Raw genomic sequence first — 24,986 nt, 5'->3', positions numbered from 1 at the left:
AAAAACCAGCACCAGCTCTAGGATGCACGTTTTCCTTGTTAATCATGAAAGCACAGATTTGCCTTCCTCACTCTTGAACGAAGGGGTTGGGTGCCTGAGCAACCCCCAGGCATTATAAACATGGACCAATTGGACTCAGACTTGTCTGGAGGATGCATTAGCTGGATCCACTGACTCAGACAGGAGTAACTACTGGAGAAAAGGGAGCAAGTGCATGTGATCAGTGATCCCTCAAAATCTGTAAGCTTATGTCATTGGGTCCTTGGTCCATTAAAATGTCCTTCCCAAAAGACTCTGAGCCTGGCCTGAACTCCACAGTGTGTCTCCAGCGCCATTTTTAGTTCTCTTGTGTATTCATCATGTTAGCACTCACGATGAACAGCTTAATGCTTGGTGCAATAGCTTTGGCTGGTTCATCCTTCACCGACATCTGTTCTCCACACTCTCCCTAACAGCTTGAGGGGGACGGTGAGTTTTAGTGGTAGCACATGGCTGTGCAGAGAAATCCACATCCAGGGATGTGCTGGGTGTGATGGTGGAAAATCTCTGAAGCTCTCCTGAAGCACAGTGCCCCCATCCCATTGTGACATCCCTCTCAAATATCTCAGAGCTTAGGCTGAGCAGGATATCCAAACGTGAACACTAGGAGTAACCTTTATTTGAGACTATATTCCTGTCCCAGCCTGCTCTCCCCATCTTGCACGCTTTGCTGGGACACTGTCTCCTGCAACCAGAATCCCATCTGCCAGAGGAGGCACCCCAGTGGCACCTGGGGTGAAGCTGCGGGATGGAGCTGCTCTCATGTTTCCAATCCTCTCAGGAAATGAAGACACGTCTTAAAATATTTGGTTATTTTTAATAGTATAAAAGGTGTCAGCAGCTGTGCAGGATGTAAGAGCCAGAAAGGTGTGAAACTTCACTAGTGAACCCTACGGTGGGGCCTACAATATCTGCAGGGCCCTCTGTCCTCCTCCTTCTCTTCCCACCCTGCTGAACCTTTGCTGGCAGAGCAGGTCATGTTGGCATCTCCCTTATAGCTCTGCAGGTATAGCTGCTCACTGGTGGTTCTGCCTGTCCTTCCGTTTCACCTCCACAGAGATGTCTGTGAGGTCTTGGATAAAATGCTGAATCTAGGGTGGGGAAGAGAGATGGTGGAGCTCAGAGCAGGGATGGGAACAGGAGGCAGAGGGGACCTTGTTGGCCTTTTTGGAGGGCAAATTTCACCAACCAAACTGAGCAGGAGGATAAAGCATTTGCCTTGCTGGATCCACACCACCAGAATGGGCTTTCGTGGGTGAGTCTGAGTTCACGACAAGAGTGAATGAAACCAAACCTTAGCCAGGGGTTGATCTGCATCCCCTGCATCCCCAGCCCCAGGCTGCCTGGCTCCCACTCCTTCTGCCCCCACAGGGGCGCACACCCTGCTCCCCCTCCTCGGACAAGACAGGTTTGCCTGGTGTCCCTTGCCCATTCCCTGTGCCCAAGAGAGAGCCCAGGTGAAAAGGAAGGTCTCTGTTGGGCACATTGATTCCTCTGGTCTCTCCCCTCCCTGTGGGCAGCTGAGGGTCATTCCTGCTCCTCTTTTTGGGCAGGGAGAAGGGGTCTGGCTTGGCTCTACCATGCGCAGCTGTCTGTGGCTGTCATCCACTGGCACGTTCAGGTTTGCCTTCAGCTGCATGCTCGCACGCTCGAAGAGGTTGAGGATGGCCATCTTGATGGTTCCCAGCTTCAGGGTTTTCCTGGCGGTCGTGTTCTGGATGTTGGCCCAGTGAGTCTCCTGAGAGGAGAGGAAACATGCAGCATGGGGACATGCCCCAGCAAAGATGCTGCTTCAGCACTGGAGACCCTGGCTTGGAGAGCCTAACTTCCACACTCATCTGTTCTGCTAGGAAGAACCTGTCCTTGCCCAGGGCTGTGCTGGAGGTGGTTCAGCTTGGTGTGGTGGAAGCAGATCCAGGAACCACCACAGCGGCTCCTCACGCCTGGAACCTCCCCATCTCTCTGCCAGCTCCTGCAGTCCTCACTCTGGCGGGTCCTCCCCATTTGCACTCCCCACAGCAGGGCTGTCTGATACCCTGGGAGCAGCACATCCCACTGCCACCCTCCCAGGCCAGGTCCTTTCTGTCTTCGCCTGATGGGACCCAACTCCTGGAGCCTGGAGTATCCAACAGGGGAATTTGGCAAGGCCCCCTCAGGGTGATGCAAAGGGAGCAGAGGCCAGCAGAGCTGAGGGCATTTCTGTGCACTGAGCACTGGCTACACACTCTCGTGCCTCATTACAGCCCAGTTTACCACCAGTCTGGCCACTTTTGCACTGGTAAGGAGGGAGAGGAAGGTGTGAGCCCTGGTGGGCAGATGCTGTGCAAAGGATGAGAACAAATAATAAAAATCAGCAAAACCAACTTCACTCTGAGGCCTGAGCCAGGAACAGTGGAGAACATGGACATGCCACACTGAAGCCCCATTACAGGGATGATGCTGCAAGGAATGGTGAATGAAAATGAGGATGACGGGGCTAGACAAGCCCAACAGGCACGTGGTGGAGTTTGCTTGGGTTTTATGCCAGGGCAAACCTCCCCAAAGCCTGGTTAGCTGATCGCTTTTGACTATGAGTTCAAGCAAGAAGTGAAGGATCACAATGGCTTTGTGAGGGCCTTGTTTTAACCCCGATGCAACCTGCTCCAGGCATGGTCCGTCATTCTTCATTCTACAACCCCTTGGAGGAATGAAATTAGGCATCTCCTCCAATCAAAAAGGCTGCTACTGGCCCTTGCCATGACCCCATGGCTTAGGGATGCGCCATCAGCTGGTCTTGACACAGGCCAGGCCTTGGAGATCTTCCCCTGCCCGCCCCACGTTTCCTCACCCAGAGGAGGATGTCACTTTGAGCCTGGTCAAAGCGTAGTTGGAGCTGCACCAGCTCATTTTGGTACTGCAGGATCTCAGCTTCTTTCTCTACCATGTACTGGTCCAGGAGAACCTTGGCTTGCTCAGACATTTCCTTGTGGTCCCATTGTGACTGCAGCAGGTCCTTGTGCATCCTCACCAGCGTCTTGTAGCGCCAAATGACTTCCTGGATCTCCTCAAACTGCAGTACAGGGTTCCTGGTGTTAGTAATTCCCCTCCCCTCCCCCTCATCATGATCTCAAGGCTTGTGCTGTTTGGCCCCTGCCCTGACCAGGGGCAATACCTCCCCCAGCTGAAAGAACTTCCCTTCTTGACGAGACTATTGCCCCAGCTGGTTTGTGAGCATCACCACATTCCCTGTATGATGACGTCCCGCTGTGCCAGTCCCAGAGCTGTCACTGCCGTAAGCAAGGGGAGATATTGCAGCCAGGTAAGCAGTGCTCTGATGAAACACAAAGCTCAACTGCAACTGCCAGCACCGAGTCACCTGGACATGGGAGGGGAGCAGCTGGGACTGCAGGAGTATGAGCAATGCATGGAGTGATGGCTGTGCATCCTTGAGAGAGGGCACAGCTTTTTTTGACAACTGCCTGTGTTCCCATTCCTGGGAATATTTTCAGTTCTCCCAAACCATCAGCGTGACATGAAACAGTGACACAAAGGGGTACACATTCCCCTCAGCCTTGTGCTTTCCCCCCTTCTAACAGGTCTCTCTTGGTTTTCTCAAGCCTTCACCTCTTGCCCTGGTTCTCCTCCCCTAACTCTTGTCCTTGTGGCTCGCCTTGGTTACAGGGAATTTCTTCCCATCCCATCTGAGGTCTCTGAGTTTGACCAAGTTTTCCGATTTCCCTGGACTTGCCTTATCTCCTCTAGGTTTAACACCCATGTAAAGCCCTCCTCAAGGCTCTATGATCTGTCTCTCTCATGTCCAAACTCACCTGTGAGATCTTCACCACATCCTCCAGGTATTTGTTGAAGATGGAATACTTCTGCACTTTGTTGCAGAGTTTCTGGTGCTTATTTCTCAGGGCTTCCAGTTCCCTTTTAGCTCTCAAAAGCTCACTTTCCTTTTGCATCTTCCTCTCTCTCTCTTTGCTGGCTTTCTTCAGAGCTTGGATTCGCATATTATCATTTTCCTGGTGGTGTTTCCCCCACCAACACACACACACACACATGCACACACACACACAGAGGGAAAAGAAGGCAAGGGAAGATGGAGCTGGGTCACTCAATGGCACTGGGAGGAGATACCTTCACAGAGAAGAGACCAGTACTAGAGCACCCTTGGGAGCATTTTCACTCCCTGTTTAACAGGGCCCTTGCTCTTGCATTGACCCTTTGATCTCAGAGACAGGCACCTGGGATGGCACTCTGATTTTCAGACCTACTTGTACCTGGTCCTGGAAGACACCAGGGTGTCAACAGTGGGGACAGGCCGAGACCTTTTCTGTGGGATGTCTGGGGCCCTCAGGAGATCACACTGGTACATGACAGGCCCTACCAGGGCTTTTCACATCTGCGGTACAAAACCCTGTGCCCTGCCCGTCCTGGTCCTCACACCTCCAAGCTCAAGGGAGGCTTGGACAGAAGTGGCCCAAGACCATCTCCCCAGGGGAGGGGAGGAGGTGGTGGTGTGGCTCAGGGTCATGTCAGCCGAGCTGATCAGGGGCAGGTGTACCTTTAAAGTACTCCCAGATTTCTCCATGTAGGTTTTCAGCTGAGCCTCCTTGGCATGGAGGTCCCTCCAGCGGCAGGTTACGACTTTCATCCTCTCCCTGAAGGCCTGGCAGCACCAGGGAGAGTGTGACATGGCTGCCCACACCCAGAGCCAGTCACCTGCCCACAGCTGCCCTCCAAACCACCACGAGCCCTCCCAACCATGCCCCAGCACCCTCCCGTCTTTCTCACCTCTTCCTTCTCCTCCAGAGCTTTTTGCATCAGTTGAGCTTGTTTCTTCTTCTCCTGGAGGCGAATAAATGGAGACAGGGAGTCCTCCTCTGTCAGTTTGAGTTTTCTGCCACAGAAGTTTTCCTCGAGGTTACATACTGGGTCCCGTGCCTTGGCAGGGTGTTGGATTGCTCTGCCCCGCCACCCCACAGCGACTGTGTTCCCAGCCCTGGGTGGCGTGACGGGGCACAGCAACCCAACACTGTCTCAGATCCCATCTGACATCATGGCATCCCAACCCTCCCCAGTGGGGATCCCACTGACAGAGCAAGGGGGTTTTACAGGGAGGAACAGGGCTGCGGAAGGGAGGTACAAGAAGAGACTGAAGTGGTGGATGCAAGGGATGGGAGTTTGCCACGGTGGGGGAAGGAGGAGACAGGAGAAGAGGGTGAAGGGATGGAGGCAGGTGGAGAAGTCCCCTCACCTGAGCAAGGACAGGAGGTTCTGCCTGTACTGCATGCAGAAATAGGCTAACAGGTCTTCATCACCCATGGTGGCCATTGCTTCAGCCACCAGCAGGACCCGGACAGCCCAGGTCCTCCTGGCACTGCTCCTCTTCTAGGTCAGCCCAGGGGCTGCCCTGCAAGCCTGAGGCCTTGGTGGTGCGTGGGAGAGGCAGCTGGGCGGGGGTGAGCCCTGGGTGCCTCTGGCCTCCGCTTTCCCAGGACCTTCCTTGCCCGAGTCGTGCCTGTGGCCACCAGCTGTTGGTGGCCAGTTGGCGTGGAACAGTTGCCGGGGGCCGTTGAAAGATGCTCCGGCAGTTACTTGACAACTGAAGCAGGGCGATGGTCCCACGCTGGTGATGGGGACTGACCACTGTGTCCAGGACCAGGACTCTTCAGCACTAAAGGAAAGCTGAACAAACGCAGATTTCTCTCCCTTCACCTCATTTTCTCCAGTTCTTCATCTGTTAAAAATCAGCCCCTGTGTCCTGTGACGTCTGCTGTCTTGGGCAGGTATTTCAGCTCCCCGACATCCACATCCCAGTCTCAGAGCTCAGGGCAGGAGCTTGCTCCTTCTCTCTCAAAACACCAGATAGGAAGGCAGTTAAACTGAGGCACATCCCCAGGGATGCTTGATCCCATGGTTCCCTCTCTGTCTGGGACTGAGCTCTACCATTTGCTAAAAATGAAGTGATTTTTTAAAAGTTTGTTGTATTTTTTCTCCAGAACGAGGCATTTGAAAAAGGTCCGTTGCCCAAAATAAAGGGGTGGTATTCAGGGGCCAGGTGGGGAAAAACCTACAGATGATGGTGACCTTGGGATCTGCTCCTTCCACAGGAGGTTTCACCCTCTGATGTTTGCTTCTGTCAGTCTCTGGCTTCCTCGCTGGCTTAACATACAGGAGAATTTCTGTGAGCTACTGAAGCTGAAACACCCCTGGCTTGGAGGAAAAGGGTATGAGTCTCTGGGGGGAAAATCTTCATGTCTGTTACAACCCTGCCTTGCATCAGGGAAATTGTTTCCAGCAAATGTCACCCCTTGCTCATTATAAACCAGCAGGAGCTGGGAAAAGTCTGCCAGATCTGTCTGGCACTTTAAACCACAAGAAGATGTACGGCCCAGGAAGGGACCGTTTGTTATAAGAGAGGTGCTCCATTTAGAGATGAATGACCCAAGGAAAAGCACTGAATACACCTGGATTTTTTTACTGAGGTTCAAATCAGTCCCATCAGTGGCAGGTGACTTCCCCTCTGTCCATCCCGAGGTCATCATGGGGCTGTTCCCATCCCAACAGGTCAGGCAGATTAAACCTGGTTTTCCGGAGCAGTTTCTGGACCTTGGCAGGGGCAAGTCTTGCCTGGGAGTGGGACAAGTCTTACCTGTGAGCGGGGCTTATGCCTGCCTGCGAGGTGAGGGGGCTCAGCCCTTCAGCAGGCAGGGATCCTCTCTGGAACAGCCCTGCCCACCCTTGCATCCCCTGGGCTGGAGGGGCTGCTGGTCCCCAGCAGAGCACAGGAATCCACCAGTCGAGCAATGAGGAAGGTCTCGGCAAGTCTGAATTTCAAGTACTTGCTGCAGAGCCAGGAGTTGGGGCAGAGTCTGCGTGGGAAGCGATAGTGGCCTGCTCTTTCACACACGCAGAGCTGCGGAGCCGTGTGTGTCCTTGTCCTCCAGTGGCTGAACTGTGCTGTCTGCAACTAAAACCAACCCTACGGTTTTGGGGAGATAAGTCTGAGGCAGGTGCTGGGCACCAGGTTCAGCACTTCAAGCAGTTAAAGTTCATTATTGTTATGAATAATTGGAGACATACATTTCCAAGGGGAAGCACTGGCTGACTTTCCAGTCTGACTGAGAATTCCCCATTATATGACATTTTGTCACACAAATGACAGACGGGCTCCAGGGAGCAAGTGATGTCATCAGTCACCTTTCTGCTTGTTAGGCACGTATAACACCAAAGGGCTGCCCCTGCCCCTTTGGCTTCACGGTATTTCATTGTTCCTGAGGAGGTGCTGCCCTTCCGCAGCAAGGATAGAAAGCGCAGCCCGTAATGAAATCCCTGGGGTTTTACCTTCCCCCCTAGACAGCTGTAGGATTCTCGCTTTCCATGCTGAACGCTCTGAGCAAAGCTACTGCTGCCTGCAGGTTTATGAATGAAGGAGAAGTCACCACCAGGTTTTATTCTTACTGATCAGTAGAAGTTGTGGCAGAGTCCAAGGAAGGTCAATCAAAGCTTGTGTTGGGTTGATGGTTGGACTTGATGATCCTAGTGGTCTTTTCCAACCTTCATGATTCTATGATTCTAAGTGGAGGAGGGCTCCGGGGAGTTTTGGGGATCTCCAAGTACTCTTGTGCCCAGGGAAAGCCCCTTCCTCTGCATCCTTTTTGCCACGTGTTGGCAGCGGGGAGCTGCAGTGCCCACTGCCTTAGCACAGCAGAGCCAAGCTCAAATCGCTTGTGTTACTCTCAGCCTTTCTTGTGTAACATCCCACAGACCAGCCACTACCAGCGTTATCTCATGGATTCCCTCTGCTCCTGCCTCCTCCTCCCCTGTTTTGGCAGACAGCAGAGCTGCTCGGATTGGAGATCTTTGTGTCCCCCATCTGTACAGCACCTTGTGACATTCACTCCTTGTCATCACGACAATGCCATAACGACCAGCAAAAAATACTTGCAATGCAGAAAACATGTCTCATGCCATTGTCTGAGGCCAGGAGTCCCCAAAACTTTATTCAGGGGGGGTTACCTTCTGTGTGAGACAGCTGGCTGAGGACAGGACTGTAAGTCCAGAAGACGTTGTGTGAAATGCCCTGTCATTACCAGGGTACCAGTGACATCTACCAGGGTGCTGGGAAGGTGCTCTGGAGAGCAGCTCCCACGGACTGACCTTGAAGGGTTTCCCATGTAGCACAGGGGGCTGAACCTCTCCTGGGACATCCCCAGGAGAAGCCTGGACAGGGTGGCTGGGTCTGTCTGGGTACGTTACTGGGGATCCCTGGCCTGCCATTGTTTTCTGAGCTCAACCGCATTTGCACTGATGAAGCTTGTATCTGCGCATGGATTTCTGTGGTGGTCCCCAGCATGGCTGAGCTAGGGTATCAGTCATGGGTCCCCCCTGACAATGTATCTCTGGGCTTTTCCATGTTTTCAAGGACAATCCCTTCCACGTATTTCCCAACAGTCATCTCCAGCACACCCAGGCTCTGATGGAGCCCTTCGTGCTTGCATTGCCCAGCCACAGCTCTGCCCAGAACTGCTGTCTGCTCTGGAGAGGACACTCACCTCCAATGTCTGTATCAGAAAGATTAGTAAGGAATCAAAAGGGGAACAAATGCCAAACAGCCACTGTCCTGGGGACTTAGGGAGAACCTAAGCTAGGAAAGGTCATCTCAGCCCTTGTGGTTGGAGGGGAGGAGGAGAAGAAAGCAATGCTTGGAAGAGGAAGGTCTGGGAAGGAGGGAGAGGAAATGCTGTGATGGATGGAGAGGGAAAGACTTAGGTGACCAAGTGGGTCTGAAAACACACCTTGTGTGTGTTTTCCCCTGAAGGTGAAAACACTGCTGGCTTGCCTAGCAGGTACCCACCGTGCAGCACCAAGGCGCTCTGGGCATCCGCACCGACTCCCTTCTCTATCTTGTGGCACCCTCATCTCTGCAGGATGGGCAAACCCGGCCCATGAATCACCCAAACCCCTGTGCTCTCCTGGCTCTTGCCTACTCCGAAACCAAAATTCCCCGTCAGCAGACCTGCTTCCCAGAGGCCTGGACCCTCCTGGGCTGGCATCTGGTGGATGGGAAACGCTGAGCTGGGATCGATCCTCTGCCCAGCTGGAGGGAAGCCGAGCAGGGTGAGATCAGACCCTGCGTTTCACAGCGATGATGAAAGTGCTTGCAGACACCCTTTTTTTTTTTTTTTAATGTTCCTTATCACCATTTGCTGTTTTTATCCTCACATTGAGGTTTTATCTTTGACAAACATTTTCCTCCTCAATACACTATGCATTAAAAAAGAGTTTCTTCCTATTATGCTCTCCATAGCAACTGCATCAGCTTGCCATGAATAAATTACCTCTGACTTGACATCACTTATTAGAATATAGAAAATGCCATTTCTGAGTCATAGCTACCCAGGAGAAACCTTTTCTATTCATCCCTTAGGTACATCCCCCACCTTTTTACTCTTTGAAGGAAACTGCTTTTTTTTTCCTCTTTTAAATCGCCTCTGCTCTTGAAGCCCCTGGAGTTGAAGGCTGATGGAAAGCTCACAGACTCTCCCTCCTGGCTTTCAGAAGCTCCCAGCGCAGTACAAAACACCTTTGGTGATAACCAGTTCCTCTAAATCACATTGGGCTTTGTATTGGGATGATTTTGAATAGCCAAATCTCTTCCCAGCATCTTTCCCCAGCTCTTAAGTCCCCAGGGGACAGGCTTAAGGGAGAAGATGAGCTCCTATCCAGGGAGAACACGGTGCTGCGTCTTAGTTGGCACAGACAGCGTGGGGATGTTCATACACAGGATCTTCATTGAGTGCCCAGGGCTTTTTGGAGTTGAGGAGCAGTTCCCATGTGGAACCAGGACTGTCTGGAGCTGAGGAAAGGTCCCTGCCCCACTGCAGGGGTCTGTCCAGCCTGAGATACATCCCGGTTTGCCAAAGCACTCAAATTTTCTCTGGGACAGTGTGGCCATGGCCCAGGAGAGGGAGCACTTATTAAACAAGTGTGCAGTCCTGCCCTGTTTCCTTGCCCTGGGATAACTCCAGGCAGCCTTTCTGGTGGTGGGTCTGGCCCTTCTGCACAGCATATCCTTCCTCTGCCCTGTTCCTAGCCCCGCCTGCCCCGTCGATGTGAATGCAGTTGATGCTGATGGCAATGCAGGATGAATGTGCTGATGTGTAAGGGGGAAGGGGTGAGGGACCCTGAGTCACTGCTCGGTGCCCTCCACCCCACTCTGCTCCCCTGTTACCTTCCCTCTGAATCATCTGGCACAGCTGGATTTTGGCTTAATCCCCAGAAAGCCAAGGCTGTCGGAGATGCCCATCTCCTCTGAGAACCTCAGTGCCTCTTGGCCAGGTGGGTTCTGCTCTGTGGAGCAGATGTTTTCCCTCTCCTGGGGTTCCCTGACATGGATTTCGCCCAACATCTGTACCTGCACCCCAATCCAAAGGGCACCTCAGGGTGCACCTCCCACATTGTGGCTTGGGGCAGGAGGAGGCTCAGTCTTTGAGGCTGATGCAAGAAGCAGAAGGAGCTAAGAAGTGGTTTCCAAACACCAGACTCCCCACCTATTTGCAAACTAGCACACCCTTAAATGCACTTAGTCATTTCCAGGCACCTGAGAGACCGCATGGGCTAATGGGAAAGCACAGGGCAGCTCGGATCTGCTGCCAGAGAGCTGTGTGGCCACAGGAAAACCCTGCCTGCCTCTGCCTCTGCCTCTGCCATTCGGGTCAAAGCGAACTTTCTTGCCATGCAGCCTCTGCTTTCAATGTTAGCCCTGGCCCAGACCTGCCCTTGGGGCTCCTGCAGGGCAGCCACTGCCTATTGCTTTCTCCAAGTCCAGGTGACACGCTGAAGATGAGAATGAGTTGGGGGCACCCAACTTAACAGCATGGTGGTGTCATTTCAGGAAATTTCCCTGATACGTGAAGGTTTCACTGTTAGTCACTGTGTGTTTATATAGGGACTTCTAAAGCCTGACCTCCTGGAGTCATGGGATCTTGTAAGGCTCTTTAATCCCCATTAAACAGAGGTTTCCAGTTAAAGAACAACCCCCTGAAAACTCATAACCCCAAAGGCAAGCGCATAGGTAGTCAGGATGCAGTACTCTGTGTTCGAATTTTTGCCTAGTTTTTCTATTCTGTAAGACCTGAGTCCCACAAGCTCAGGGGTTAGCCACCCCCAACAGTGGTGGTTACACCATCAGTTTTGCGGTGCCTCCTGAAATCCCACTTCACTGTAGGCTTTGAGCAGAGCTGCCTGCTCTTCCTGCCTATGTCCGTGGGAGAGCTTGGTTTTGGCTTCCCTGGCTGCCACGGTGGGTTGCTGTGTGCATCAGGCTCCACTCTCAGGGCAGTAACTTGTCCAGTTTCTTCCTTGCAATAAGTTATCTCTGTTCTCACTTAGCTGGGTTGCAAAAAGGGAATAGACTGGTGAGCCCTCTAATGAAATAGGTGTGTAGGCTTAATTGGAAAGAGTTATTCCACACCTCCCTGCCATCCCTGGTGCTTCAGCTGCTCGTTCCCATGCTGGTGTGGTTCAGCCTGTTTAGAAGAAGGGTGCCTGTGCATGGCAGTGAAGCAAGGAGATAGTGAGTATGTGCTGCCAGCTCTCAGTGAAGAGAACAGCAGCTGGGATATTTGGGTGAATAAGAGAAAAAGGGAACACTCCTTCTGACTGGAGAAGATCAATTCAACACAGGTATCCAGGGATGTTTCCATTTAAGACCTCATTTGTTCAGCAAATATTTATAGCAAGTAAAAGAGATCAAAAAGGACAGTTTGCTCTTTCATGCACAGAGTGGTCCATGAATCAAAAAAGGGTGATGCAGCAGGAATAAGAAGCAAACTATGACTCAGTGTCCAGACATCCCCATGGCAGCAGCAATCACTGGACCGTGTTAAAATGGGCTGTGCAAAGCGGGGGATGAAATAGCTGGAGGAGGAGGGGTGGGTCTGCTTCCTGCCTTCAGATGCTGCCTATTCTCCAGCTTTGAGAGCTGGTCCCCAGGCCCACACATCTGGACACAAAAGCAAAGCAGCAGCAGACATTTATTTGTCTCAGGAATCATTTGCTGCTCCTATTTTACAGCCTAAACTGCTCAAAAAATGCATTCCCACCAGACGATAGTGAAGGCTCACAGGTCTGCCCCAAAGCAGGTGTAACTACCCCTTCCTAAGGGTTTCAGTTCGTGTTGGGATCTGGATTGTGTCTGCAAAGAGCGCATTTAGGGCTCATTATCCTAATTCATGGTAGACGTCTTGAATGGAGACGTCTCCATGGGTTAGGCATCCCAAACTGCCATTGTAGCTGGTGAGAGGGATAAGCACACCCAGGGCACAACATATCTGATCCCTTAAGGCTGAATGAACTTCTGGAAGCTCCTGCTTCTCTCCATGGACTATCCAGGGCACCTGCCATGGCCAGCTCACATAGACATCATCCAGTTTGGCCACCTTGAGCATCCTTGGCAGGCTCGGCAGCCCGTCACTTGGCCTGGGACCTGCTTAATCCCTGGATTGAGCCGGGTCCTGCAATCTCCCTGGGACTGACCTGTAAACAAGAGGTTTGAGGATGAGGAGAGGAATTCTGCCTGGCTGGAGCTGTGGGCTGTAGCGGGGAAGGATACCCTGATGGTGCGGGTGGACTTCATCACTAGCCTTGCTGGAGGCAGGCCACTACACGTGCCCAGGCATCAGTCCTTGCCTGACTTGTATTTTGGCTATAAGTTCTGCTAAGGATGTGAGAGTAGCCTTTCATGCTCCAGTTGGATATCCTCAGCCTTAAGAAAATGACCCCTCCCAAGAAGCCATCTGAAACCTTGTGTGCATGGAGCGGGTTGCTGGAGGCGACCGGCCCCTCAGTTCAGGCACTGCGGTTTAACGCAGGCCACTATCTCTGAACAGCCCTCAGTGAACTCCTGCAAGCTGCCCTAAGGCTGGCCTGCCTCCAGCTTAGTGTCATCTCCAGGAGCTGATGGAGACTTGGTCCTTGGTGGGAGCACTCAAGCTATGGGGCTGCAGACGTGGCACTAGCCCAGACAGTCAGAGTTCATACAATAATTACAGCAATGCAGTGTTTGCTGTACAAAAACCTCTAGGACCTCTCTCCTGGCTGGCTTTTAGCAATAGCTCTGTCACGACTCTGGATTTTCATCTGACAGGGACACCCATAAGCCCCAAACCATCTGAGTTCATCTTTTGTGGTGCAAATGATCTCAAACCATCCCAAAGCACCAAATGAACAGTTGTTCGCCAGGAAAGCTCTGACAAGCACAGCCAGCCTTGTGGCAACATCAGGAGGGCACTGGAGGCACCAAGGTGAAAGGGAAATGTGTCCTTTTTCGTGTCAGATGATTCATTTTTTCTTCTGGGATGAGGCAAGTCCTGGGATGTGGCACCAGTCCGAAGCTGTTCTCATACTGCCCAGCTGGGGACAGAGATGGTGACCTGATCCCCAAGGTGTGCCTGGGCAGAGCTGCAGCTCCAGAGAGCCCTGGCGTACATAAATCCCCCCAGCTCCAGCACTCAGCTGGTTTCCAGCACACCAGAGTTTTTTGGAGATAATGAGCTTCCTGCGCTCACATAAGTTGAAGCTGCCTCATCTGCCACGGCTTCTGGAAAGGTCTTGCACTCCCTTTCTTCCCCATCAAAGGAATGATTTCAGCTCCACAGGAGCTCAAATGCTCAGCAGGATAATTGCAAAGCTGGAGGTCTTCACTTCTCTTGGGATGGATTCAGCCTTTTGGTAACCAAGAGGAGTTCAAAGCCCTTTTCCAAGCACTCAGTCCTGGGTTAGTTCTTGCTCTTGGGCTTTGAAAATCCTCTTGCCAGGTCTGGTGGCACCAGACCCCACACATGACTCCACTGAGCCTGTCAGAGAAGACCTGGGCAGAGATGGCACAATGGTGGACACCAGGAAGATGGGAGAGGAGGAGAAACAGGATCCTGGTGTGGTCAGAGCCCACGGATCACAACAGAGGGATTTCTGTATGTCTTAGCTGTGACTGTGGCTCCTGAGGAGGACCAGACCTGAGAAATGTGAAGTCCCTGTGGGGAAGCTCAAATCAGCGAGGCCGAAGGGCATGGATCCAAGGCTGCTCACTGTGGCCATTCCAGCCCGCAGCTGGGGCAGAGCCTCCCAACCCTCAGTGCTGCAGCAAGGACCAGGCTCAGAAGTGAGGTCAGCTCTGGCCTTTGGCTTGAATCACATCGCCTAATCACAGAGGTGCCGGGCAGCATATTTCCACAAGCTGAGAGTCTCTGTTGCCGCTCCCAATCGCTGAGCAGAGAACATTTTTGTGCGCAACCGGGGCTTTTCTGGGTGCTGACACAGCAGGCATCATGATCAGCCGGCAATGCCATTTCCATGCTATTGCCTCATCCTTAGTTGCAGCCCAGCATAGGTCTGACTCCATCTCATCATGCAGGATATGAGCTCAGGGGAAGGCTGACGCAATGAGATGGGAGCTGCTTGCAGGCTGGGATCACCTCTGTGAGGGGGATGCTCATGTGTTTGTTACCCTCTGGGAGACCAGGCTTTTCACCATGAAGCCCTGCAACAGGGAAGAAGCCTCCTCAAGTCCTTTTCTACTGCTCTGTAGTGGTGCACCAGGTCCTTCCTTACTCCCACACATGAACAAACCCTGCTGAAATCATTGCCAAGTGAACAACAGGAAGATTTCAGGATTAGACCTGCCAAGGTCTAGATTTTCCCAGTTTTGTTTTGGGCACTTCAGACTCCTCTTTACCCTGTGACTCCCAGAGCACCCCCACACACCCTGGACCCGCTGCGGCTGTGCCGCTGTCCCCACGCTCTATTCATGCAGTTGATGCTTTCTCCAGACCTGCATTTCACAACTTGAGTGCTTGCAACCCCATAAAGCTCAAATCCGCTGATGTTACTTGTGCATTAGAGCCACACCATCTTAATCAGGAGGGAAAATACAGTCCAGAAATCCAGGGGAGAGCCCCAACAACCTCCTTGAACCACTCCTGCAGCCTGACAGTCACCCGGGGGGCTGGATTTTGATGAATGTGTTAAGCTGCCATAATCCATCCGTGCCTCCTGGAGACGCAGCCTGGTCCCTTGTCCCCAGCTGCTCATTCCCAGCCCTTCACACTCCCCCGTGCTGGCACAAGTGTTTGGGAAGCCCTGCCCTGGCTCAGTTCAGGGAACCACCTGCCTGGAAAACATGGCCAATGTCAAAGATCCATTCAAGAGCCCAGGGAGCACTTTTGTGGATGAAAACTTAAGCCCAGGAAAGGGAGGGTGTTTGAAAAGTGGGGCAGTGCGTGGAGAAGGGGAGGACATGGCTTGTCTCCAGGTGGCAGCACTTCACACTGATCGCACTAGCCTGAACAAGATCTCCCCCGAGGAGGGCTGATGCTGGGACTGCCGTCCCCTTTGGAGACACGGGGCGGCCCAAAGCCTTGATACACTTCATAGCATCACTTCCTCCTTTCCATCAGGCCATCGGTCCTGTGAAACGGGGGCATGAGGCTTATTTGGTGTGAACTGATTGTATTAGTGTCTATAAATCATTTAACAATCCACCACTATTCGGTCCGATATCACTCTGATGAGTCGTTGATAACCCCTCCCCTTTTTCTGGCTGGGTTTGTTCCTCCCTGCCCCGTCTTTCTGTTCTCTCCAGCACCCTCACGAGCTCTCCCAGACCCCCCAGCCTGAACACATCCCATGCATCTACATGCTCCTGTATCCCACCTCTCCTGTTCTGGCCTGTTTTCTCACCTCCCCTTTCATTAGCTATCTGGTCACATCTGGATTTTTATGAAGATTAAAGCTAAAAAAAGAAACCACCAAACTCCTCTACATTCCCTGCATCCTCCTCTGTTTGTTTTTCTCTCCTGCTGAGCAGTGAGCTGAAGCTCTTCTTCATCTACCTCCCTGCAGATGCTCTTCATCCTGCCTTAGTGCCCCTGCATGCAGCAGCCTTTGCTTTCCCATCAGCATCCCGTTCACTCGTGTTATCCCTCCAGGTTCAGCCTTGCTGATGTGCTCTTCTCTTCTATGCTCCAGTGTTCGAGGGCTTGTGCAGCCCTCCCGCTCCTCTCCTGGCAGGCCCTGTGTGTCTCTGTGCCGCAAACACTTCCCGTGGAGCTGAGATAGAGTCCTGCTCAGGAGCTACCAGCTTTCCTGCCATCCTTGCCCTCAGATCTCCTGCCAGGAAGGTCCCTGTGGGCTGATGCCTGCTTTTTTCATTGAAGTCCATCTCCCCCGGCTTTTGTCCTTGTGTTTTGAATCCTCATGTTCCAGCTGCACCACCCCTGAAATCTGCATTTGTGCCTTTTCCCTGGTTAACCCTTACTTGAAGCTGAAAATGAGTGAAGAGCTCTGATTTAAATGTGGCATCTCTTTGTTTTCCACCAAACCAAGCCTCAGCCACACACTCTCGGTCTCTGCAGGGCGCAGCACGTCTGGTACGAGGATGCAGGGCAGCCATGTGCCTCCAGCTCCTCGCCACACATCCAGAAAAATGAGGAGGTGATGCCATCCCCAGGCTCTGGGAAATATAGCAGAGGGTTTGAACAGCGAGAAAGAGATACGCAGCCAGGATGGTGGGCACCTGGAGGTGAGGAACCAGCACTGGTTTCCATGGCTGTTTCTCCATTGTACAGCCCTGGGCCTCAGCAACCCCCAGTAACTTGCACGCTCTCTGCAGAGCTGCCAGGTCTTCAGGAAGAGTGGCTGGTCTGCAGGGACACGCAGCTCCTCTTGCACCGGCTGCTCCAGGCTTGTGCCCTCCCAGCAGACACCGGTGTGTCACTGCAAGTCCCCAGAACCCTCCATAGGTGTGTGAGACTGTGCAGAGCCTCTGAGGACAGGTCTGGAGTTCAAGCTGCTAGGCTGCAGGCTGAGGCGTGACCTGGAGGACGTTGTCCTGCCCTGAGGATGTAGAGCGAAGGTGGGCTGATGCACTGTGGTCTATGGAGACCGGGGGAAACACGGCTGCCTAGGCTGAGCCAGAGGATGGGTTTTGCACACAGATCCGGGGTCTCAGAGCCCATCAGGGAAGGATGTGCCCCGGATTAGACAATTTGGATGTTTTTAATTGGTGTGGACAAGGCTCTGAGCCTGATGGATGAAGTTCAGCTGAGGGTGTCACTGGGCACAGGTGTCTCCACCTTCCTTTGATGGAGCTGAGGAAACTGTGGGCAGAGCAGGACGCTAGTTTGACATAGGGCTGCAGCCCCCCTGACACTTTCCTGTCCCCTTCCTTTCCTTCCTCCACTTCTGAAGTCCCCAGACCTTGCAGTCCCCACCCAGGGCCCTTGGCAGTGAGTTGGCCAGCCTGTCCCCCCTGGGATTTTGGGTGTCTGGGGCCAACCCTCTGAACAGGGCTGTTCTCCACAGGTACTGGGGGTCTCTTCCCTCTCCTCAGGCTTAGGCATCCTTTATCTCGGTCCCCTTTATCTTGAGGTCCTGAACCCATATTGGTAGGTGATTTCTCCAGTTGGCAGGTACGGCCAAAACTCCCACTACAATATCCCTTCGTAGGCTGTTAAAGACCCCACTGCAGTATTTAAAGGGGGAAGAACCTCCAGGGCAAGGGTGGTGTGGGTTTTTCCTCCTGTTTAAAGACATGTGGACCAGTCTTTTTCACAGAGCAAGTGTACAGCTGGAAGTCTATTAAGGCAGTTTTATGGGAGCTCACACTGAGCACTCAGATTAATTAGCTGGCAGTATTGCTAATGGTCTCTGCTGCAATGAGTTGCGCTGGGTAATGCACAGCTCCGAGAGCTTCAGGGAAGTGGGTCTGATGGCATGGTCCCTCCCCAGACGGGCTGTCTCCTCTTGCACAGATATAGCTGCTGCCTCCACCTGGAGAGCTGCAGACATATCTGTCCCTCCCAGGCTCTGCCAGGACCCTCCTGTTTGTCTCTCCTCCATCCCAACCATCTCTTGAGATGCCGCAGCAAGTGGCTCCAGCCCCCAAACAGTCTGGATGGACCTTCTCCGCTCGCTGGCCCTGCGGTGCCACCAGCAAGACTTCCAGGATGGTCCAAACTTGACTAGGACTTGGCTGGGGCAGAGGAGAAGTGGGGAGTGACCATTGTCTTTTGGTTTTCCCGTGCCTGTGCTGGACTGTGGGCTCGTGGCACTGGGATGTCACCATGGAGAGCCTGCGGGCAACAAAGAGCAGTGACTCTCCAAAAAGGGGACAGTGTCACCAAACAGCTAGCAGCCACCAAGCACTTCATACATCTTATTTGCTTCCCGTTCCCAGCCCAGGTTTCCATGGCTGCGACCAAGGACACAATCAGCTCCTGGAGTAAAAACTCGGCTGACTTAGTTTTAAGAGCATCGCTGGTCTGAGGTTCGCAGGCTGCTCCTTTCTTGCCTCCAGATTTACACTTGCCCTCCAGTTAGCAGAGCACCACTTCTCCCCAGGGACCACCTTCTCATCATAGAGGTATTTGGAAATAAGACAAGTTTCATTTGGGCCAACTGTTTCATGCTGCTGCCTTGGAAGGAAAGATGACAGAAAAGCTGAGAAAGCCCCAGAAGCAATGTTGCATGTCTGATGTTGGCTGGTGCACAGTCCCCCTTACGCTCCCTCCCCCTTGGGCCCCAAGCCCTGGGGCTCTGAAATGAGCAGTCCCCAGGCTCGCAGGGAGCAGGTGAAGGTGCCTGAGCCTGAAGCCTTAGGACAGGAGGGCAGGGAAGAAGGGATGCTCAGGAAGGGTGCCCGTCCCTGCTGAGCATCCCCCAGGTAGAGAGAAAAACTGCAGCGAGTCTTTGATGACCACCCTGGCAACTGGCAGACCCCCTGCCCATTGCCCTGGGATGCTGGATGAGTTTGTAGAGCTTTTCTGGGCTCTGTAGTGTGTTTCACACACTTAGCTCCAGCAGGGTTCAGAGTCCCATGAAGCTAGACTGCAAGGATGCAGGGCCTTTGCTGGCAACTGCCTCTGTGTTTGTGATTGCTACACACATAAATAAGCCAGGGGCCATGCTCAAAGCCCCTGGTCAGGGGCTCCTCACATCTCCTCGGCTCCTTCCCTCCTCAGCAACTCTCCACTGGGAGGATGGACGTGTCTGTGAGATGGAGCGCTTGAAATACTGCCCAAAACCAAAATGTTTCCCATGTTAGGGAGCCAAAAGGGGTGAAATAGACAGTGCTGTCCTGAGACCAGCCAGTTCTCAGTGCTAGTCCTGAGATGAATAAAAAAGGCCAAGGTGGGGGAGGAACCCAGCCTGGTTGGAGTGCTGGGGCCATGTGGATGAAGGTGGGCTGGGGGAGGCTAGAAGTGAGAACCAGAGCCCAGTCCACATCCAGTGTCCTGTCTCCCCCAGGCACATCCTCTCCATCACAGCCACTTGGTGCAGGAGCTGCTCCGGTCTGAGCTGGCCTGGGGACAGCGGGGACTGTGGTTCCCATCTCATGAATATAGCAAAGGGTGAGGCAGTAACCTGGCCACTGCCTGTGCTGGGGAAGGGCAAATAGGTCAGGTTGCACCAGGGGTACGTGAGGGTAGCAACAGGGGATGGATGTGCTTTAGCCCCTCCAGGGCTGCTGCCACCGCCCTGGAGGAGGGAGTGCCGTCCCCCTGCCACTGGGAGGACAGCAGGTGGGGATGTGCCTGCAACACCCCAAAGTCTTGCTCTGGGGTGGCATCTGAAGGCTGCAACAAGGAGCGTGGTGCTATATATACCCCTGGGTCACTTTATGCAGGTGCTTTTCTCCCACTGTGCTATCCTCCCACTGAGAGGGTCCCTGGGGAAGCCCTCCAGGCACCCGTGGAGGTGTCTGTGCTGCACAGGGAAGGAAGGAGTGCAAGGAGGTGCCATCACCCAGCTTCCAGAGAGTTCAGCATGTCCCCTGAATCACTGCAAGGAAATTCAAACTATGCACAGGGCACAAGAGTTCAGAACAAGCCCAAGTCCCCAGCCGGCCATAAAAGTCTATCTGAGATGAGGCAATGCAACAACTAAGCTTTCAGGCAAGCAATGGATCCCAAGGAGCACAGCAGCTCTTGGAGACTGCGTCAGCTTGCGCCAGTCTGGGGGCATCCCATGACGGATCTCTATAAGGTCCTTCATGGGAACTTCAGCTCCTGGGGTGGTGCAGGCAGCTTGAGATCCCTCTGCACCCCACAGTATCAGCTGGTCAAGGCTAGGCTAAAGCCAAGGGATGGGTGGGAGCCTGACCCTGAGCTGCAGAGCTCTGGAAGAGCCAGATGCTGAGATGCAGCCAGCATTTTCCCCTCCAGCCTTTACCAAGACCAGGGGGTACGGAGAGCCTTGGTCTGACACTGCCTGTATGTCCCTTTGCCTTTCAATCCACAGCATTGCCGGACGACCTATATATTCCCAGGGCACAGGGAGAGGGGTTGCCCAGGGAAAGTGTCCAGGGCAACACAAGCAGGGGAGCTGGCTGGAGTTGGCTTCGGGGCAGAGAACAGGCAGCACGAGGTGGCCCTGTGCTCCTCACCGTCCTGCTGCCTGCTGAGCAGTTTGCTCCCTGTCCTGCCTCTCCCTGCTGCCTCTCACCCCACCTTTCTTGCTGTTGAGAACCATTCTAGCTGCTCAGGATTGCTCCGGGCTTGGAGAATCTCCCTTCCCCTAAAACTGCGCAGTTGTGCGCAACCTGCAGCAGCAGGTGCAATGGGTGGAGCTGCACTGGCAGAGCCCCGATGCCGGGTCGGAGTCTTCCCCAGGGCCTGCCATCCTGATCCTCGTGGGAACTCCCTGCCACCCACCGATTCCCCTTCTTATTTACATACAGCTGCTCTAACAAATGGGCTTCCAGGGATGGAAGCCTCTGGCAACTTTTTGGAGTGAAAAAACATGTGAAAACCTGCCACGATGGGCTGCCTGCGAGGCAAACGCTTCTTCCTCCAAGGCTCATTCGCTCCCTGGCTCGCCACCCAGATCACCTGCAGCAGGAGAGAAGGCTCTGTCTCGGCCGCAGGAGCCCTGGGCTGGATGGTTGCTGATTGCCCCCCGCTCCTGGTGTAGCAAAGCTGTTCCCAGGGCTCCTGCCTGGCCACGGGCGCCAGAGTCTGGTGCACATTTGAAGCCAGAGCACAGCCTGAACATCACCATGGCCCACGGTGGACGAAGAGGCTCAGTTCTGCTCATTCATGGCTCAGCTGTTCCCATTGGGTCCCCTCTACCCTCCCATTTGTGCCTGTGTCCCCTCTGTGGGGTGAAGGCTCTCACAAGGAGCAAGAGGCAGTGCAAAGGGCTTGGCAGACCCCTGTTCCCAAGCTGAGGAGCAGGGATAGGCACTGGACCCCCGCAACCCAGCACGAGATCCCCCAAGCCTGCTGAATCCTTGAAGCAAGCCTGCAAAGCTGGCCAAGAAAGGACTTGCCCAGGAACGAAGGGCAGGTGAGTGCATTTCATGCCTCACCCTGCCTTTAAATGGAGAAGCGAGACCTGCCCAGTGCTGCTGCCTGTGGTTTCCTGGCAGCCGGCTCACACGCCGGGCTGCCTGCCTGCGGGCAGCACGGCTGGGCTCGCAGCTCACCCGGCGTGCGGCTCTGCAGGGCAGCCTTCAGCCGCCCGGAGGGCTGTGCACATACCAGGGTGGGACCTCGCACGCACAGAGGCTGCAGGAAAGCAAGCCAACCCCTTTCTGAGCACATGGGCTGCTGGGGTCCACCCGGGAGGTCAGAAGCAGGAATTCAGGAGAAGAATGTGTTTGTTGTTTGATTTGTCAGTAATACGTTCTGGGTTGCGGCTAAATTCTGTTTGCAACGTGCTGAGCCTGTTGCGAGAGTTGGGAGCAACCTGTGGATGGAGGCAGGCAGGCGAAAACCCACAGCGTGTTCCTGTCTCTCCTGGGCAAGGCAGCTGTGTGCCCCTTCTGCTTGGCAGTGCTGGTTCCCCCAGCTCGGAAGGGAATTGCTGCAGGGCCATGAAGTGGGACTGGGGCTGGACGCAGGAGCCCCAGGGCATGCAGTCCCAGCAGGTCCCCTTGCATGCTGGGGAACAGACCCACAGCAGGAGCAGAGCCCATTCCTACCCGAGACATCCCCACCCTGGGATGGGGGTGAAGCACACTGGAGCCTGAGCTCCTGAGATCACACTTCCAGCAAACACCCACTGGTTTTGGGAGCCCATCTGGAGGCACGGGAGCTCCCTTCGCAATTTTCAGAGGGTGCTGAGCCATAATATCTGCAAAACCAACCTGCTGGGGCTGGGATGCTGCACAGAGAGCCCCACCAATCCCAGGGGAGCGGGAGCAGGAGGAGCCAAAAGGCTAATATGTTTTTAAGTGGGGATGTCTTTTATAAGCCTGAATCAATGCTCTCATTCCCCCAGGGACCCCAATAGTGACATTTTCACGGCATGTTTTTTGGAAGGAGCCCAAGCAGCCAGGGGGTGGGATGCAGCACAAGGCGGGAAGGTGGCCGGGCTGCTGGGCTGGACCTGGTCATGTGCTGAGGAGGAGGACAGCCCTGCCCAGCCTTGTCCCCCAGCCAGGGGCACGTGGCACCACCCTCCCATTGCTGGTGCCCTGGTGGGACAGCCAGAGAGAACCACCCTCCCTTTGCTGCTAAGAGGCACCCCTGTGGGGCACGGAGCAGTCCTGTGCGGCCACGGCTTCATCACAGCACATCTCAGCCTCTCCGGGGCTGTGTGACATGATTGAGCGGGGTGGAGATGACCCAGGTTCACGGTGGGGCTGCTGCGTTCCTCCCTGCACAGCAGCCATGAGTCCAAGGAGGTTTGCAAGTAGCTCTGGGAGTTGGAGAGGGCAAGGGCTTCCCCCGGAACGAGAACTGTGCGTTTCTCCGAAGGAGTCGCCAGGGTGTCTTTTGCACAAGATCTGTTTTAGCCAAGCCACCCTGAATACAGACACCCACCAGGCCAGGAGACCTACCTCTGCTGGGACACTCAGCTGCCTACAGTCCCTGGTCTATTTTAGAGAGGGCTGGATATCCACACCCACTGGGCTCCCCAAGTTTGGATAGCCAGGCACAGCCAGGGCGTGCTGGCTGCACAGCCGCAGCAAGCTGAGGAGCAGCGTGGCTGCTGTCCCAGCTGCCCCCCCAACATTCCCCACCACAAATGGTGGGTTTGCTTTTGCAGCTGGCTTTTCTCAAGGGACACCCACTGTGGGGTGCTGGATCCCCACTCAGGGCAGCCCCAAGGCTCCTGCACCAGGTGTCTCCACACACCCTCTGCCCCATCATGCACAAAGTCTCCAGGGGAAAAGATTCAGGGAGCAGCCGCTTCTTAGAAGCTCTGTTCAGGGCCCCGTTACCCTCTTTCCTCGAGCTGCCAGACCTCTCGCAATAAATCAGAGGATTTTCCCAGCACAGCACTCCCACTGCCAGACCACAGCGCTCCGCTTGCGCTTTTGCTCTCATTCCCGATTACTTCCCTCCTGTTTGCTTCACTGTGGCCTTTGCTCTGGAGTTAACCCCCCTTTTTCTCGAGGATGCGTCAGCAGTGCTCTCTCAGAGCCCTGGCCCCCACATCTCCCATCACTGCGTGTGGGTTTGCATGGCTGAGGGTGGGAAATACAGGTGGGGGTCAAAGCCATGCCCACCGGCAAGGAGGCCTGGCTCTGAGTAAGCATTTTGAGGAACAGTAGCTAAATTGTCCCGTTTTGGCTTCAATCCCCATGAGTTTTTCAACTCCTCTGGTTTTGAGGCATTTGGGGCATCCTCCACCTCCAGCCCGGAGTGCCTGACAGTACCCGGACAGGGTGCTGGGGCTCTGCTCCCACCCCCATGCAGTGCTCCTCCAGGCAGGATGGCTGGCAGGCAGGGAGGGCTGGAGGTCGTTGAGGCTGTCCCACAGCTTGGTAGGCAAATGAACTATTTGGGGTACAATCCCTGCCCCCCTCCATCTTCACCCGTCCAGCATCAAAGCAGAGTTTGTAGCTCCACAGCTCCAGATGCACAGCACAGGTCCACAGCTGTCCTGGAGGCAGTGGGCTACCCCCTGATGGGAAGGAGCTGGGGGGGGGTGTCGGGGTCACCCCAGGACACGAAGGGACAGAGCAGTCTGTGCTGCAGCACCCCTGTCCTGCATCCCCGGCCAGGGTCCTGGATGCCCTGCAGAGACAGAGGACCACAAGGACAGGCTTCCTGGGGCTCATCCACAGCTTGAAACTGTCCACCAGGTACGCAACGTCCCTCCTCTGGCACTGCTGGAGGGGATTCACCCTCCGAGCCCTGTGTCCTCCTGGGGTCTAGAGGAACAAGGCACTGAGACACCTGGGTTCGCTGGTGACAAGCCAGCCTTCCCTGTGCCCCCCAGAGCAGCCTGGCCTGCTGGTTAGCTGCTCCTGGCTGGGGCTGGACAGGGCTGGCAGAGCATTTCTGCTCCATGCAGACTTTTTCACTTGTTCAGTCTGCAGGGAGGGAATTTACCGCCGCGTTTCAAGGATGGTAGGAAAAGAGTTCATTTGAAACAGTGCAGGTAGAAATCCTCACCGAGGGTGGCATCCTTACCCAGAAACTGCTCCGGCACTGCAGTGCATGAGACATCAGAGGAAATATTTGCTCCTGGCACATTGCATTAGGGAAAGTGTACAGGTCAGCCCAGGTGAGGATTTGGTCATGCCCAGACACTCCCTGCTCCAGAGGTTTGTCACTGGAGAGAGAAACCAAAGAGACTGGAATGGGGTCACTGTAGCTCAGGGAGCACAAGAAGAAATCTTGGAACCAAAAGCCCTCCATCAGCTCAGAGCCTACCGTGCCCCTCCAAAAGCCAAGCTTTGTTAGCAGCACAGCAGTGCAGATGAGAAAAGATGGTTGGCTCCAGCAGCTTCTCTGGAGCACAGCAGCTTTACAAAGCAAAGGCTGGCTGTGACGGCTCCACCAGCTGCGCTCTGCACTGACCAGGAGCCGTCCCCAGCATCTGCCGGAGTTTGTGATGAGAGGAGACAAAGAATCCACGACAGAAGGAAAACAATCTGCTGTCCAGGGTTCCTCCCACATCGGGGATGGGCTAGAGGCATCTCTTGGAACAGCATTTTGTTTTCA

At 54.2% G+C, this 24,986-nt stretch overlaps 1 protein-coding gene across 1 annotated transcript; it reads right to left on the bottom strand.

Moving 5' to 3' along the window:
* Window positions 1-1,055: 1,055 nt before the first annotated feature.
* Window positions 1,056-5,355, bottom strand: CCDC42 (coiled-coil domain containing 42). The gene is made up of 7 exons (XM_075111676.1): window positions 5,279-5,355; window positions 4,816-4,921; window positions 4,586-4,690; window positions 3,846-4,043; window positions 2,867-3,088; window positions 1,619-1,777; window positions 1,056-1,130 (listed from the first exon to the last, which is right to left on the bottom strand). Exons 1-7 carry the CDS (start codon window positions 5,353-5,355, stop codon window positions 1,056-1,058), a joined length of 942 nt encoding a protein of 313 aa, XP_074967777.1.
* Between the last annotated feature and the right edge of the window lie 19,631 nt (window positions 5,356-24,986).

The sequence above is a fragment of the Phalacrocorax aristotelis genome, chromosome 16 (genome assembly GCF_949628215.1).
Source record: "Phalacrocorax aristotelis chromosome 16, bGulAri2.1, whole genome shotgun sequence".
NCBI lineage: Eukaryota > Metazoa > Chordata > Aves > Suliformes > Phalacrocoracidae > Phalacrocorax > Phalacrocorax aristotelis.
The sequence above is the reverse complement of the archived record's forward strand: the minus strand, read 5'-3'. Positions and strand labels throughout refer to the sequence as shown.